The 16,843-nt window shown below is 42.7% G+C and overlaps 2 protein-coding genes across 10 annotated transcripts in view; both read left to right on the top strand.

Moving 5' to 3' along the window:
* ARHGEF9 (Cdc42 guanine nucleotide exchange factor 9) overlaps nt 1-16,843 on the top strand; it is a 383,799-nt gene that overhangs the window by 217,415 nt on the left and 149,541 nt on the right. The gene's annotated exons all lie outside the window — the stretch shown is intronic.
* Nucleotides 1,968-2,147, top strand: LOC142020314 (uncharacterized). Its single transcript, XM_075008054.1, has one exon. It carries the CDS (start codon nt 1,968-1,970, stop codon nt 2,145-2,147), a length of 180 nt encoding a protein of 59 aa, XP_074864155.1.

Genomic DNA, 16,843 nt, shown 5'->3' with positions numbered 1-16,843 from the left:
AAAAAAAAGTTACAATTCATAGTGGCAGCTTCTTGGACCAGAGCTTTTTGGTGTGGTTGGTGTCATGCTTTCAGAACTGGCTCTTGCTTTCTGATAGTTAACCACGTTATCTATGAACCCTTGTTGTAAAATGTGGCTATGAAAGTGCCTGTAAGCATACATATATGTGCGCACTCTCTCTGTCTCTGTCTCTGTCTCTGCCCCCCGCTCCCTACCTCAGGTGGGTTATGGGGGTTCCGATTTAGGTTCTGGTCTTCAGCACAAGGAATGATACACTTCAATTGCTCCTGCCTATTTGTACCTTTTTGAGCCATCTGCCAGTGGTGGTGTTGTAATATCCCCGGGCTACAGAAGTAACATGCCAACTGAGATCTTTAATGACTAGGGTCATATGATGAGAAAAGAAGGGTCACAGAAACTTGGGCCACATCCATTGGTGTTAAAGCTCTTAGCATCTTTCTGAAATCTTGGCAGCTTTTAATTTCCATAGAAAACTGTGTTCATTTATTGCACGTCATCCTGGTCTCCGTGCAGGAACTTCCTAAGTAAATTCTCAGGAGTTGTTTTCCTGGAATGCGTGGAAGATCAGCTCCGATTTTCACATTTCAGCATATAACGTATGTGTATTGGCAGTGTTTCTGCATTCATCTTCCCCTCACTGCCATCAGTCATTTGCTTTTCAGAATCCACTCACTGAAGAGAGGGACGCTAACTGGGAAGCAGAGTTGTGTCCATTTTCCCATTATGGACTGGAAGGGTAGGAGGTGCAGGACAGCGAGAGTTGTTTTGTGGGGTTTTGTTTTTTCAGTATGCGTAGCAACTTTCTGGAAGACAGTAACAGAAATAAATTTACTACAACCTCCTTTCCCTTTACACCATTCTTCTCTACATCTGTGTCCATGAGCAAGTCTAATTTAGTTCTTTGTGTAGAGAAGCCTGTTAGAAATACAGCCTGTGCAATAGCCAGGACAAAGAGCTCGTGCAAGAAGGCATTTACAGTTCAATGGCACACACAGTGTTGTGCAGAATTGAGGTTCCAAATGAGTGAGTGTGGCTTGCTCCGTATTACAGAAGGCCTAATATGCCCTCTGTGTTTCTGGCTGTGGCACATAATAGACTGGCCTCCTGTGGGCTGTAATGCTTTAGTCTAATTTCAGTTATTGGGTTTCATGCACAGCTACCTGGCTGGTGCTGGTGGTCTGTGATATACAGGAAGTCTGACTAGTAGAACCCATTTCCTTCTGGCTGTAAATTAAGTGGTGGTGTGACACTCTTGCGCTCCTGTCCCTCCCTGAAGCCAGCCTCAGAGAAATAACGCGTTTCATCCAAAGATCAAACCCACATCGTGCCTTGATCAACTTTACACAAGAAGCCTGTGGCAGAATGTGGACTAGGAGGCAGGTCTCCTGATGCGCAGGCCTGTGCTTTAACCACTAGACCACGCACTGTTTTCAATAAACTGGTGCATTTTCTGAACTGCTTTAAAAGCAGAAAGAACCATCCCTACTAAATGGCAGAGTCATTTATGGTTCCAGCTTTTCCTTTGCATTTGACTGACAGCCAAGTTCCCTTCACTGCCTGGTCACTGGAGCTGATTAGTATGCGAAAGGGTCCGCCTCGCATTGAGAGATGCAGCAGTAGCAGCTTGCAGAGCTGTCACACTCACACAGGCTTCTTATCTGCACTGGCTTGACGAATTAAAAAGCAAGCCAGCCAGCAAGAAAGAGCACAAGAGAGGGGGGAAGAGAAAGAGAGAGAACCTTGCAGCCAGCCTTCGCATTTTTTTTTAAAGGAAGGATTTTGCGTCTGAAGTGATCACTGACTCTGATGATGCTTCACTTAGCAGGCTCCAGAATGAGCTAGAGGCAGCAGTTAGGGGGATAAACCAAAAACGCAGACCAAAACCAAACACCAGCCAACCAGCCAACCCAGGAACAGTTTCTCCTTTATTCTAGCATGGTGGATGTATGGACAGTCTTACAGAGCAGAGATTGACATCTCCAAATCTACCAGCCCCACATCTTGAACACTACAGTGTTCTGCATTGCACCATGACCTTGGATGTTCAAACGGTGGTCGTTTTTGCAGTGATCGTAGTGCTATTGCTTGTGAATGTCATACTCATGTTCTTCCTGGGCACTCGTTAAATGGATTTTTTCTCCTGAGCTGTTGGGGGCTACTGACACTAGCAATTCAACAAGAGAGCAAGAGCGAGCGAGAGAGAGAGAGAGAGAAAGGAGAGAGAGAGAGAGAGAGAAAGAGAGAGAGATTTCTTACTGAGGGGGGAAAACGCACTGAGCTTCAACATGGCCTCGCTGTGATATGTATGACGTTGGTATATTATCTCTCCGTAAATCTTTTGTCATGTCTTGTCTTTTAAGTATGCCTGTAAGTGTAGCTGCTTATTGCCTGGGTTTTAAATGTGATAAGTAATAATAATCCATTCATATATCTCTTGGTTACAGATAGATAAATACAGCTATACATACCTAGACAGAAGCAGAGTACAAAAATGGTTAAAAATAAGCACTGGGTGTGTTAATTTGATTCCTTTAAAAATACCAATTCCTGTGAAGAACAGAGTAGGGATCTTTTGCTCAAAATTGCTTGTGAGCAATTGATGTCTGGGGTCTCTGAGAGTAACTATGTAGATGCCAAGTGAGAGATTGGTGTGTATGTAATTGAATCTAGCACTGCACATTTTCCAAAGATGGAGAAAAATCCTAGCTGAGGGATTAATGTTATGAAATTTTTGCTAATGTATCATTCAGCCACAAAAAAGGGGAAAGAAATTTGATTTATTTATTTATTTTTGTTGCCTTGACAGTGTGACTCGAATACTCAATGTTCAGCCCAGATGCCTCCAAATCCTATATTCCCATCAATTTAGTATAGATTAGACATATAACAGAGAATGGAACATAAACAGCTTGGCTTTTTTCCTGTTTGTGTGTGTTTTATAGCTTTGCACAGTGGGAAGAGATCAGAGATAAAAAGTAATCTATGCTTTGTTTTCATTTGTTAAAGCAACAGATGCATGGGGCTTGGTCTTGTTTTGTATTTTTTTTTCTAAAAATATGATTTAGGCTCCCTTATAAAAATGTACAAATAAAAGATCTTTGCACTTCTCAGGGATAGCAGGTTTCCAAAATAGACAGTTTCGGGCGACTTCATTTACATTGATTTTCTTGAAAATGAAGTGCTAAGTTACACATTATAGGCTCAATGAGAAGGTGTCCACTAGTTTGAGGTCCTTCTGTTCAGAGATGTCCAGAGCAAAATTAAATTGTTTTACAAGCTACATAACAGGGTGGCTTTGGAGGTGTGTTTCAGTGCACAAAGTTTAGCAGGAATATAAAATGTGCTTGGAAACGAAATATCTTTTTTCATGCAAATATCATACACAGAAGCGGTGTTTCTGTCTGAAATCTTGTCCACTTTTTTCGTTCTGCTAGAGGAGAAGATGTAAGCTTGCTAAAATAAGTAAAAATTAAAATGAATCAGAGCATGTTTTGGAAATGTTTGCCTTTCATGATAATATTAATTGTGAGTGCGTTTCTGTGATAACACAGACAGTCTGAATTAGCTCCATCTAGATTATTTTGCCTCTGTAACTCCATTAGCTGGGATAATACATTATCCCCAAAACCAGAGACAGGATATAGACGTACATACACATATACATGTGCACATGAGCATGTCAGTTACAAATTAAGTGAACAGTTTTATGTGAAGCTAACTATATAGTTAACTGTCAGCATTTGAAATTAAAACAAACACTGCCCAGCTGGCACTTTCAAGCTTGTCTTTAGCTGCAGGGAGGGTGAAGGAGAAAAATTCAATTGGGTCAAATGTAGCATTCAGCCACATAAACCAGCAAAAAACGTTGAATCAACATTGCCAGCTTTAATACGTATGTTATTTATCTATCTATGTATAATAACTCCATAAATTGTGATACAAACCCATAGCAGCAATGCCAGTGCCTGCTGGCTGTCCCCCTTTTAGTCACTTGTCACTACCCATGGAAAAGGTGATTTTTTCACTTTACAGAAGACTGAATGGGTCTTCTTTTAAAAATCATCATGGTGATGGTTTGGATTGCTTAACAAGCAGAATTTGCCTTGTTTTCGTAGCCATCTGCTGTTAATATACGCACGGGCTGGAAACCTGTTGGAAACAGAGTGAATGAACATAGATGACCATGAAATGGGAATTATTTGCCTGGGATTTCCCCCTCAGAAAGCTAACAAGCAAGCCAAAAATTGATTTGATTAAATAATTTTGAATGGCCTTATTATTTATAAGAGTAGTGGAGGAAGCATAAAAGACAAAAATTGGGGAAAGAAAAAGAAAGATAAATCAGATCTTAGCTAGCTGAATTTTTTCAAAGGTTAGATTTTGACATGAACATTTAAATAATATTTCTACAGGGAAAGCTTGGTAACTAATGTGTTCTTCTGTCTAGAACAGTCACATTCCTTAATGCAGAGATTCTTGCTGGCATTTTGCATTCTGGAAATGTGTGTGCACATGACAACGGATGTTAGAGTATGTGTGAGCATGCTAGTACGTGAAGGGTCTGTGTTTGAGTGTGTTAGCTTGCATGCTGCAATTTTGATTCCATCAGTAGAGCAGTTTTATATTTTGTGTTGCTAAGGGATTGAAATGGAGGTGCAATGTGTGGAATAAGGGGGTGCAAAATGCTATATTTAACTCTAATTGTAGAGTGATCGCCTGGTATTGGTATTTTTTTAATATTATTATAGCAAAAAAAATCTGAAAACTGAAAATCAGCAAATAATTTCTACTTAAATCTTCTTGTATTTCATTTCCCTGAAGGCTAATGGAATCAAAGAAAGCAGATTTAAACGCCACAAAGTGACAATGAAAGTTTGGGAATAGAAAAGTTTTTGTAGTATTTAAAAAAATGTTGTTCTTATTGTGTAGGTAATGCTTTTTCCTAGATTTCTGGATGGGAAGGGAGGAGAAGGGCATTAGGAATGGGTCTTATTTTTCCCCAAGCTGTTCATTAAAGGCTAACCTTTCAAATGAGCCTCAACTCAGGCTCTGCAGTCCCTTCTTGCTGATGTTGCAACTGCAATTTTTCATTTAAAAATATATCATTCAGCCATCTAACTGCCTGATTTGCAGGAGTGATTAGCTAGTTGTCCTTATTAAAACAAAATAATTTTCACAATATTCCCTATTAGTGGTCCAAGCCATGACAGCTTATAATAGTGAAGTGGTGGGTTTCAGGGTGATGACATCCATATTTTATTATCCCCACTTTCACATAATTTCATTTGCAATTGTAGAGTCTGATCATACAAAAACATATGCATATGAGTAACTTACATACCTGAAGTCAGTGGGTCTATTCAGGTTACACACTTTTGCAAGTGTTTGCAGAGTAAGGGTCGTAGAGGGTGTTCTTGGAAGTTTGGCCCTTTCAGTCTATCATTCCCTGGATATGAATAGGGTGTTCTTCACTTTGGTGGGTACTGGGGATGCTCAAGCCAGAAATAGGGGAAAGGGGGAAGCTACCTTTTATGTAAAAGTAAAGAGAGACAGCATCCCTTCTGTAATATGCGGGCCATGAGTATTACCCCTTATTAACCTATAAAAGTTTTCCATTGACTGCTACATGTATATGTTAGAGGTGGGTGACTGGAGACCTCACTCACTGTTTGTCTGCTTAAGCAGGATTCAATGTTATTTCAAGAAAATGCCTCTTCCTGTCTCATAGCAACCCCTGTAGCACACAGTACCTAAGAAGTCCATTCCCCTAAGCTGCAATCCACCTTCTTAAAGATCCAGGCTCCTTTCTAGATAAGGAAAAACATTGGTGGATATTTGTCCCTCCTGATGTTTCAGGAAAAGTGTAGGACTCCGTTATCAGTAAAAGACCTATTATTCTCTCCAGTCTCCAATGTGATTTTAATTCCGATTCTTTAAGGCTAACCAAAGAGATTTAAAAAAAAAAAAGGCTCCTGACCCCCTGTTAAACTGTTCCCCCTCATCCATTTCAAATCTCACATGACTAGTAGAAGGGGATGGGACAGCTGACAGCTCAGAGGTCTCTGACGTGAATGTTCTTTTCTGTCCTGCCATTTGGATTTTACCCTGCGATGGCAGCAGTACAGCATTTGCTTATGCTTTATAGTGAATGAAGATCTGAGTAGATTCCAGTCCTCCTGTGGGATCGCAGAGGAGCTTTCTCATCCCATAGATGAATGTTGTTAAGAGCTGCGTGTTCACCTGACTCCTGCCCCCATCTGTTTGCATAATGTGGTTATATTTCTTTTTGGATCAGGTATTCAGTACACAGCCCAACTGCTGTGTATAATGTCAGAAGGAAAATTGCCAAAAATCAATGTAAGTTTTTTTTTTAATTTGTTAAAATAAAAGAACTCACCTCTTCTTTACTGTTCATCTCATTCTATTGTTGTTCTTTTATTTTTATTTAATGAATGCTGATTGTGATTGGAGATACAGTTTTTAATTGTCTGTGTGCAGTGCTTGCCTGCTTGCATGTATGTATCTATGTACCTATGCCTGTACTGTATTTGTACATGCCATATATTGCTAGTAGTGCATCTGGGCAGAGGAGAAGGGGTTGTCTGTATTTTCTATTCACAATATATGTCTTTCTGAACCAGGCACAGTAATTTTGTTCTCTGGAAATCTCATCTAATGGGATGTTATACAGGCTACTTTACAAATTGTGTCATTTGCTCTCTTTTCTATGAGATATTCTCAACTGTCCAAAGTTAGGAAGAGTAAGGGAAAAATAATAATAAGAATCATAATAATAACACCAACACCACCACCACCACCACCAACAATTATTATTATTATTATTATTATTATTATTCATAATAACAATAATAATAATAACTGTGCTGCTATGGAGAGGATGTGTTTGTCTCAAGGTTATAACTGGTAACTGGCAGACGGCTCTCCAGGTAGCCATTCCCAACTCTGCCACTGACTTTCTAAGTGGCCTTGACCAAATCACCTCCCCTCTTTGAGCCTTGGTTTCCCAGGCTGTGAAACTGTGATAATACTACATCAGTGAGGTAAAATGAAGAATGATCTGTAAATGTTTTCTCATATCCTAATAAGTCATTTGAATGTAAAGTATTATTGTTCTATTCAAACAGTTCAGCTGTATGGGGTTTCAGGAGCCTAATGGGAGTCTGCCCATAGCATATGCAGTAGGATATAGCATTTTGTTTTAAGGGAATCCTGCTTTGTACTGTGAGCTTTAGTGATTTATGCTTCTAACTAAAAATAGGTGCTCCTGGAGGAGAGCTGTTGAAGAAACCAGGCAGGATTTTTTTCTTTTTAAATTCACTATGGTTGAATTTCACGTGACCATGAGCTAATTCTAGAGAACCCAGAGACTGCTGAGCACTCTGTATCCCTTTTTGTGATCATTCCTTCAAAGCATCATGCAGCCTGCTTTTCCACCCAGAGAAGCACTTTCAGAATATTGCCTTCCATGTCGGGGCACCACATTGATGGACCATCCACTGAGAAGGCTAAACTTGTGGCAGAACACCTTCCAGAGAAATTCCCTTGGTAAATGCGTCTTTAGGATCAGGCGTCGTCGTAATAGAGAATAACCAAAATTAAAGAGAGCCCGAGGAAATGAAGGAGCTGTGTTTGCAAGAAGGCAATTAAAGAAAGAGTTGTGGTTTTATGATGGCAGTATTTGGTATGGTTTATCCACACTGTATCCTAAAATGCTGCCTAAGGTCCTTTAGCTCTCTTTATCCCCATTAGAAAGATGGTCAAACTGAGACACAGAGAGGCCACTTGACAAGTACATGGTGAGAGAATGGCAGAGATAGGAATGGAATCAAGGCCTCCTGACTCCCAATCAAGTGCCTTACCCAAGAGTCCAAACTGCCACCTGAGTGTCAGAGGAGCACTTCAGGTAACCATGTAAAAGAGTGAATGCCTCTTTGGAGCTTTTATTAATTTTATTTGCATGTTGATTTCTAGAATTTCATGAGAACAGGCTTGCTGTTGAGATTTCTAGGATGGTCTATTTTCAATTGTTAAGGAATATCTCTCTCTTAGGTATTTTGGAATTTCCACTCCTCCTTCAGAACCCTAATGCCTTTAAAAATAAGCCTGGGTCCATGCCAGTTTTGGACAATGGTTAATAGTGGCTAGGAGGCTTTTCCACCCTTAGCCTGAACTGAGACATACAAGTCACTATTACTCAACTGCTGCCTGTAATTGTCTAGTTTCTGTTCCGAGTTGAAGCCCCTGGCTAACTAAAATATGGGAATATATTTCCAGCCCATTTCCTCTACTTTCTGATCAGATTGGCTAAAGGGGCAACTGCTTTTGTAGCACTGCTGCTCTGTGTTCGTAGGTTGAACTCTTCTTTCTGAGTAGTACTGAATCCGTGTCCCAGCTACTTTGGGCGATGCTCTGCTGCTCATGTTTTCTATTTTTCTGGCATCCCATATAGAAATTTAAGCTCCAGATAATTTCGAGTCGTTAGCTGTCTCATTGCACTTTCATGAGAATAAGTATGTGCTGAGCAAATGTTAGTTTGTATTTTGCCTTCGTCAGTTTCCCCTTCAAATTTCATTGTGCTCTTGTAGTCCTCACTTCTTGTGCAAAGCTGTCATGTATTGTTGCTGTGCACTGTTGAGCAGCTGCCACGATCTTCCCCAGAGAGAGCTGCATTTTTGCAGTGGTTGAAATGATTTGTTGTACATAGTTTGTTAATCTCTTCTAGTGACATGCACTGCATGAAAGGAAAATATTTTATCTTCTGCTTGGAGGTACAGCCTGTATCCCTCAACCTTGTTTTCATAGGCTTGTGGCAGCCCTACAAGTTGGCCTTTATAAAAAGATGTCCTCTGCACAATGATGAGAATAATTGCCATTAAGCTTATAGTGTGATACTTATTCAGGGAGTGTCAAAGTACTTTTTAAATTCCTTGTAGTAAACCTGGAGAATCATATTCATTAAGTGGCAAATTTCTGAATCTGTAATCACCTGTGACATTGTAACTGGTTGCTACAAAAGTGATTGCAATGTCACAAACAGAAGACTTCAGGAGTGAAATCGGTAGAAGAAATAAATTATTTTTTTTAAGGAACATAGACACTCATTTCCTGGGAGATGTCTCTAGTAATTAAAAAAGGCACAAAACAGCCTCCTGCTCAGAATGATATAAATACACATTTTAAACTGCAGCATAGAGCTTAATCTTTTATCCTGCTAAGATGTGGAGTTATTTTGCTGGGAATAGCTGCAGAAAAAGTTTTTGACATCTAAAAATGACCCCACTGGGAAAACAGAATGAAGATTTGCTTGTATATTCAGGACAGAGTTTTGCAAAGAATTTATATTGGCCAGATTTCCTGTGTTAATTTTAATCGTGCTGTTCCCCTCTGTTTTAGTTAATTCTGTTTGTCTGGCAAGATTTATACAATGTGTTGTGTACTGTAATTTCTATTCTCACACAAAATGTATATTTAGGTAATGCTTGCTATCTAAAATTCCTTCTCCAGGATTTAATAAGCTACAGATAAGTTTGTGCTGTTCTCTTTCCCTAGTGCAGTCATTTTCATTTGAAGCTTGCAAAAGTGTGATTAAGATGTGGTGGCTGTTTTTAATATGCATTCCTGGGCCTGGGGAATGATGTGAGTGCTTTGATTTTTGTAAGCTCCCATAAAGATTCTGTTTAAAAAGTCCACACTCTTACAAGGATTTCTGGATCTGAATGGAATATGTTATAAGATTTCTGGGAAGTATCAGATTCTTTTTAATGGCAATAGGAGTGTTTACACCAATCTGATCTAGAATTGTGCATTGAAATGCAAATTCATTACCGCAGTTTTGTGTGTGCATGTGTGTGCGGGTGTGTGAAAAAGAGAGAGAAATACCTGTTAACTATATACCAGTGAGTCTATGTGTGTGCATTTATCATATATATGCACCCACCCAGACGCTTGCCTCTGCCTATGGGGAAGAGCCTGCACAAATAGTTATCCCTCATTTTGTTCCTTAATAGGACCAGCACAATGAGGAGCAGGCTGTTACTGTGAGACTTCTCCCCTCTGCACTGACAAGTGGACTGGCCTGGGAAGGGAGGAGTGTGCACTCCCAGCATCCCTTTCGGAGGCAGGCACTGCTGCTCCAGCCAATGTTCCACTAGAACTCCAAAAGGCATCCTGGCTGCATCAGCCTAAACTCCCCTCTTGCACCACCCGTGGCAGCTCTTCTTCACCAGCCTTCCAATACAGAATCTATATTGTGCTGGGAGGACGTGGAAGAGGAAGGAAGCTATCGGTGGTGCTGGAACGATTTTTAAGATGAGGGTGCTGAGTTACACTCCCAACCCCCTCACTGCAGCTACTCCTGTTTCATGCCCCTCTGAGGGTTGCCAGTTCTTCCAGCCACACTGACTGGACACCATTTGTGGCAATGGGGTCTAGTCCATACAGTCCAGGAGAGTTGGCAGCCCAAATGAATTCCTCACTGCGCACAGAGGAGCCACAGCGGGGGGACAGCCTGCTGAGCCCTGGGCCAAAGCCACAAGCAGGATCCTGGGCCAGCAGCAGGACCCTGGATGGTAGCGAAGCCTCCAGGACTGATGGGCCTGGACCCTGAAGCTGTCCGAGCCATTGGGCTGCAGATCGCATAGGATAGGCAGGCAGTGGGATCCCAAGAGCTGGCAGAGCCTATGAGGCTGGTGGGTGGTGGTGAAGTCAGTGGTGCTGGCAGGATCCCAGAGGTCCAGCAGGACCTTGCTGAGGTCTCCTGGAGTCCAGGACCCAGAGCTGGTGGAGCTGGCAGCACGGTGGCCCCTGGGTGCAGGGAAGTTGGATGCAAAACCTAGGAGTACTACAGCACCCCTGCACTCTTATTTCCCATGCTTATGGAAGTTACAGGGAATGCTGAAGGTGTTGCAATGAGTTATGGGCTGCACATCAGCCTTCCCCGTGTGCTGGCCATCATGCTTGTGCTGGAGAAAAGGGGGTTTCTTGCCTCTTGTCACCTGGCCTTGTTTTCAGTGACAGTAACTTCCTGACTGAATCAGGCTCAGAGAACTAAGAGCATCAAATCTCAGGTTTTGAACAGAGTCAGCTGTAATTAACGGGGAGAGGCTGCTGTAATTCAGGGGGTTTAGGCAACATTGACAGATGTTCAGCCCCTCTGGCTAAGGCTAGATGAATCTCTAATCCCACAGAGTCCGGGGGCAGATTGCACCGATCTGCTGGGGAGCTGGGATTTTGCAGGGCCATTTGGAAAACTTTCCTGTTGGATTACACAATAAATAAGAGAGAGAAGGAGCAGCCCCCGCAGGACCTAGCTTTTTGTTTTTACATCTGGCTAAATGCGTGATAGGAACAATGAGGAATGACTGCGAAGAGGAGACAGTGCTGTTCTGTGCAGATGGGAGAGCCCTTTACAAGAGTTAAAGGAATCTGATTGGAACTGCAGCCACCCCACCTCACCTTAGGCAGCTTTAAGGACCTCCCTCTGCCCCCAACAAAAATCACGTCCGTTCTCCAAGAAGTGATGATGATGACCCGTCACTTGGTGCTCTCCTCTCTAAGGCTTGGTCTACACTAGACCTTACTGCTGACTGCAGAAATGCAATTCTAGCTACAGCAATTGCGTAGCTAGAATCAATGTATCTTCAGTCAACTGTAGGGTCTGTCCTTACTGAGGGAGGTCAGTGGGAGTGTTCCTCCCATCGACCTCCCTTATTCCTCAGGAGAGTCTTTGCCAGGCCTGGTCTACACTAGGGATCGAAATGAATTGCAGATATGCAATTCTAGCCGTGCTATTAGCATAGCTGGAACTGACATATCAGAATCGACTTTGTTCCCCAATGTAGATCAGGGATCTTCAGGCTCACACTGACATCCCTTACTCCGTGCATCAGCATGGAGAACCAGGGTCGACGGCTCGGCCCAGAGAGATCAATTTTGCCACATCTTCACACATGCAGCAAAATTGATCCGTGGAAATTCGATCGCAGTGCGCCGACAACCTCATAAGTCCAGACGTACCCTTTACCAGGCATGTGAAATCAGACTCCTGGAGGTCAACCCGTTCCCGGTTGATTTCTTATGAAGTGTAGGCACACCCTAAGTCAGTAAGATACTGTTAATTTCACGGGGATGTATGGGACAATGTGCTGGCTCTGCTGCCATTTTTCTGATGAGACATTAAACTCAGAATTGGACTGCAACTAGTCATTAATGCTACTTTAATGGCAGGTGCTGGAAAGAGGTATAAGGGGTCTTTGCTTCAGTGTCCTGGTTATCTTTTCCCCCTCCGGTTTCAGTTAAGCATGGTTTGGTTGTTTACCACCTGCCTAAACTGTTCTGTAGTGTTGCTGTGCATTGTTAAACAGCTGCTGCGTTTCACCCCAGAGATGGCTGCCTTTAAGTTACTATTCCTTTAAGCAATCTCTAGGGTCTATTTCGGGTAAGGGTTTGTTAGGTTGCTGTGTGTGCGCCTTCCCTGATAGTTTTATAAATATGAGTCAATGGCAAGGCAAGTGTGTGTTACATAATCTCTTGGAGTGAAAAAAATGTATATTGTTGCAATTCATTAGGAGGCCTGCCTTCTGCAGACAGCATTTGTTAACATCATTTAACCGTTGATGTGTGCAATTCTGTCAACTGGCCATGTTTTTGTCAGATACAGTTGTGTCTGATTTGAAAATCTTGTTCCACCCACCTTTGGTTTTGTTATATTTTTAAAGTAAATACCAATAATGGCAAAATCCCAGGATAAGGATGATGGGTCTTCCTTTGCATTGTGAATCGCCTGCAAGGAATTTTCCTCCCTCCCGTCCCAGCTCTGTCCTCTTTAAAACCGCTGCAAGAAATCAGACACAAATGTGACTTGAAATAAATATTGCACCCCTCCCCCACCTCTCACATGCTCTCACCCACCCATCTGCCTACACACAAACGGGAGAATGCAATCAACATCTACTTTTAGCTAGAGCCTTATGGCTCTGCAAGCTGATTTTAGATTCATTTTTCCCAGCATTGTGGCTGTGTTTGCTGTATGTATGAATGGTAAAATAGGAAAGGATATGAGTATCGTATTAATTGGCTCTGCAGCCTTAAGAGTGTCCGTCTGGTCCCAGAGGGAGTCACAGTAACATATGCAAGGAACAGAAGAGTATTCAAAGAGGATGGGGCAATTTCTTTCTTGCTCAGTAAGCAGTGGAAGCTGGGGGAAGCATTGTGAGTTAGCTGGAACTTGGGGAGTGGAAACAAACAGTAAATAAGGAATCTGGATTGAGTCAAACAGGAGTAAGTAAGAGCATTTGAATTCTTTTCTTCAAAATGGATTGTTTCCAGCTGGGTATACGTTACAGCATGTCTACGCTCTCTTCTGTCAGTATATCCAAAGGGGACAAGAGCAGCAGGGCACTGGGCAGGAAATTGCAAGTGAATCTTAACCCACTTCATCTTGCGATGCTTCAGTTTTCCTGTCCGTAGAGGAGGGACTGTAATATTTACCTTCCTCACAGGTTATGCAGCTTAATTCAACTCTCTGTAGGATGCTCCATGGCCCTCTAAAGGGAAGAGACACTAAAGGCAAGAATATGTGATTGCTTATTTATTTTTAATTTACTCAGTAAAAATAAAAGGTCTCAAACTGCTTTCATGTCTCAGAGCAAAGCCAATCTGTCTCCTCGGGCTAAGCTGGCAGTTGCCTTCTGAAGGCAGTGAATAACTGTTTTTAAAAATCAAAACTCTTTGCAGAGAGGTAGGAAATTGCCTGACACCAATGGTCACTCTAGTTCAGTACTTTTTCATGGACAGTGGCAAGTATCAGACACATTAGAGAAACATACAAGTAACTCCATTGCTGATAAAGATGGAATATAGGAGGTGTTCCTTCATGACTCCTGCTAGGTAGCAAGCGGGTGATGCCCTGAAGCAGGAGGGCTCATAGTCTTTGTATTTTAAAAAACAAATGTCTCTAATGTAATTGTGAATGTTCTTATTACTGGTGTAATCAGTTATCCGTAAGCAATAGGCTACTGTCCTTTAGGACTGGATTTAGATGTATGACGGAGTAAATAGAACTACGGCTACTTGTCTCTGGCTCGGGGTGCCTTCCTTACCCATTATAGTAAAAGGCATAAAGCACTGGAGTGGGATTGAGATCTGGGCTCTGCCAGTGGACTTCTGGTTGACCTTGAGCAAGTCACATCCCTGCTCAGTGCCTTAGTTTCCCCTATTGACCTTCCAGCGTAAAGTGCTTGGAGAGCTACCAATGGAAAACAACTGCATAAGTTCTAGAATGTTCCATCCGTTATTGTTGTCAGCATGAACTACAGATTGTCCATAAATGTCTTGCCCTTAGCCCACGTTCTCCTCAAGAGCCTGAGGGAAAAGGGGTAAAACACAGGCTTTGCAGTGAGCCACAATGTTTAGCAAATTGTGTGTGTGTGGAGGGAAGTGAAATTAAAGTTTCTGCCTCCCACTTCTCACTCCACAGAAGTTACCTTGCCCATAGCTTCCTACATGTGTAATAAGTGGGCTTCAGGTTGAGCGCCTCTGCAGATCTCCTTTGTGTCTTTCTGGCCCATGGGAGGGACCTGGGTAACAAGATCCCACGTCAGAGCTCCATAGGCTATGAGCAGGCAAGGCCATTCCTACCAGTGCTGCTGCCCTTTGAAGTCCAGCACTGGCACCTGCTACCCCTGAGGGGGCTGTATGTGTGGGGTGTGTGTGGCAGAAGTGGGCGATGGCGGGGCTGAGGGTTGCCGTCTCCCCTGTATGGACTGGATGACATTTGCTGCAATGGCATCCAGTCTGGAAGACTTGGCAGCCCTGGGGTAGGGAAGCAGGCCAACCTGCAGCCTCGGAGGAGCAGGCAGGAGGTGTGGGTGGCAGTTAGTGGGGCAGGCATGGGTTGGAGGCTCAGAGGGGGGCCACACAGTCAGCTGGAGAGAAGAGGTGCTTTGAAATGGAAATCACCACTTCTCTCCAGCCCCAGGCTACACAGCTGACCCTGCTCCTCTGCAGTCCTGTGGCCTCCACTTGCACCACTCACCACAGCCTGGTGAGCAGAGGCTGCCGGGGAGGACCGGGGATCAGGCTGCAAGCTGCTGCATCTGGCGCTTAGTCCATGAGGGATATCTGGGCAACAGGGATGGGAGCTGCTGGAGCCAGCACTGAGCCTGAGGGCAGGGGGTGGGAGGAGGTGGCTGGGGGATGGGGATGCTTAACCTGCCATCCCTAGGCATACACGGCATAGGGCAGCACTAAATTTGGGGCACTGCAGCTGCCTATGCCCAAGGACCGCCTGGATTATGAGCAATACCTTGAATGCCACCTGGAGACGTAATAAAAGGTCTGGGCCAAATTCATCCCTAATATAGCTCGTCCGATTTCAGTGGAGCTACAAAAGGGATAAATTTGGTCCCAAAGGTTCTGGGTATGCACTGCCCTTGTGCAAATATTAGACTATGTGTGGTATTATTCGCAGATACAGAAAATGTTTTAAATGGCATTAATCTAGATCATCTCCATTTATGTCTATTTAAAGCCATCACTCTGTGCTCAGGCAGTTCAGAATATTTTTATTTTAGCATTGCAAATTAAAAAAATTACTCTTGTATTGTTAATTGATCAAAATTAGCAGGATGTGCTTCTCCAATGCCTTTGGACGTATTTCCCAAGCACTCATGAATTAACCTGCATTATGTACGAATATCTGTAACCGGGGCTTGGTAGAATTCGGTTTTCATTTTTTTATATGTTTTGACAGATAATATTGATATATATTTTTAAGCATTTTAAACATGTTTGATTTAATTTTTCACAGTTCCTTAAAGTTATGGAGTTAAGCCTTTTAAATTTTTATATGGATTTAAATTTTCAGGGCTATGGGAAATCATGGGGAGCAGCTACCAGTCAGTCAGGATATTAAACAATAATTATTTAATAACTGCAGATGTTGAGAGTCAAAAATCTGAAGCTTTATAACCGTTAGAACACAAATTCTCAACATTGCATGTCAAAATATACAAAGTTAATATCCTTAAATCAAACTCTAATAAGCTCTTGAGCCGCAGTTTTCTTACTGTGCCTAACTAAATTTCGATTCGTATCAATCCAAACATTTTTTTCATCAGTTTATATGTGCATGGTGTAATTGTGTGTACTTGACATTTCTCAGCAAAGATCTAACTTGCCCAAGCTTAACTGTAATTGAAACAATAACCTTGATTTTTTTCCTGTTTTTTTGTGGCATCTGAAATGGGTCCAATTGCAGAACTATAAATGGTGACCAGCAAAGCCCTCTCCTCCAAATACATTCATGAAGAACATGCTGAAGCTAGGCTCCTAATTCTCAGTTAAGAAGCTCAGAAGCATGGGCAGTGGGTGCATCTAGAGGCTTGGTGTGCACTAGACCTTAAGGTCAACTGGAGATACCCAATTCTAGCTATCGCAATTGCATACCTAGAATCAACATATCTGCAGTCAACTGTGAGGTCTGTCCTCACTGAGGGAGGTTGATGGGAGCGTTTCCCCCATTGACCTTTACTTCTTGCAATAGTGAGGAGTACAGGGGGTCAACTGCTGACTCTAGAGGGATCGATTTCACACGTCTTTAAGTGTAGATAAGGCTGGATGAACCTAGGACTCCTCAGGACCTGCCCATGCTGCCCAGTACTCCATGGGGCCAAGCACTCCCCTCCCACCCCAACTGAACAGGCAGGCCATCCCTCCCACATTGAGTGGCACACAGCCCTAGTTGGAGCATGTTGCGGGGGGCAGGGGAGGGGGAGGGCAGCACCTGCCGCCTTCAGCCCCT

The sequence above is a fragment of the Carettochelys insculpta genome, chromosome 13 (assembly GCF_033958435.1).
Source record: "Carettochelys insculpta isolate YL-2023 chromosome 13, ASM3395843v1, whole genome shotgun sequence".
NCBI lineage: Eukaryota > Metazoa > Chordata > Testudines > Carettochelyidae > Carettochelys > Carettochelys insculpta.
Note: the sequence above shows the minus strand (reverse complement) of the source record. Positions and strands in the feature narration are given on the sequence as shown.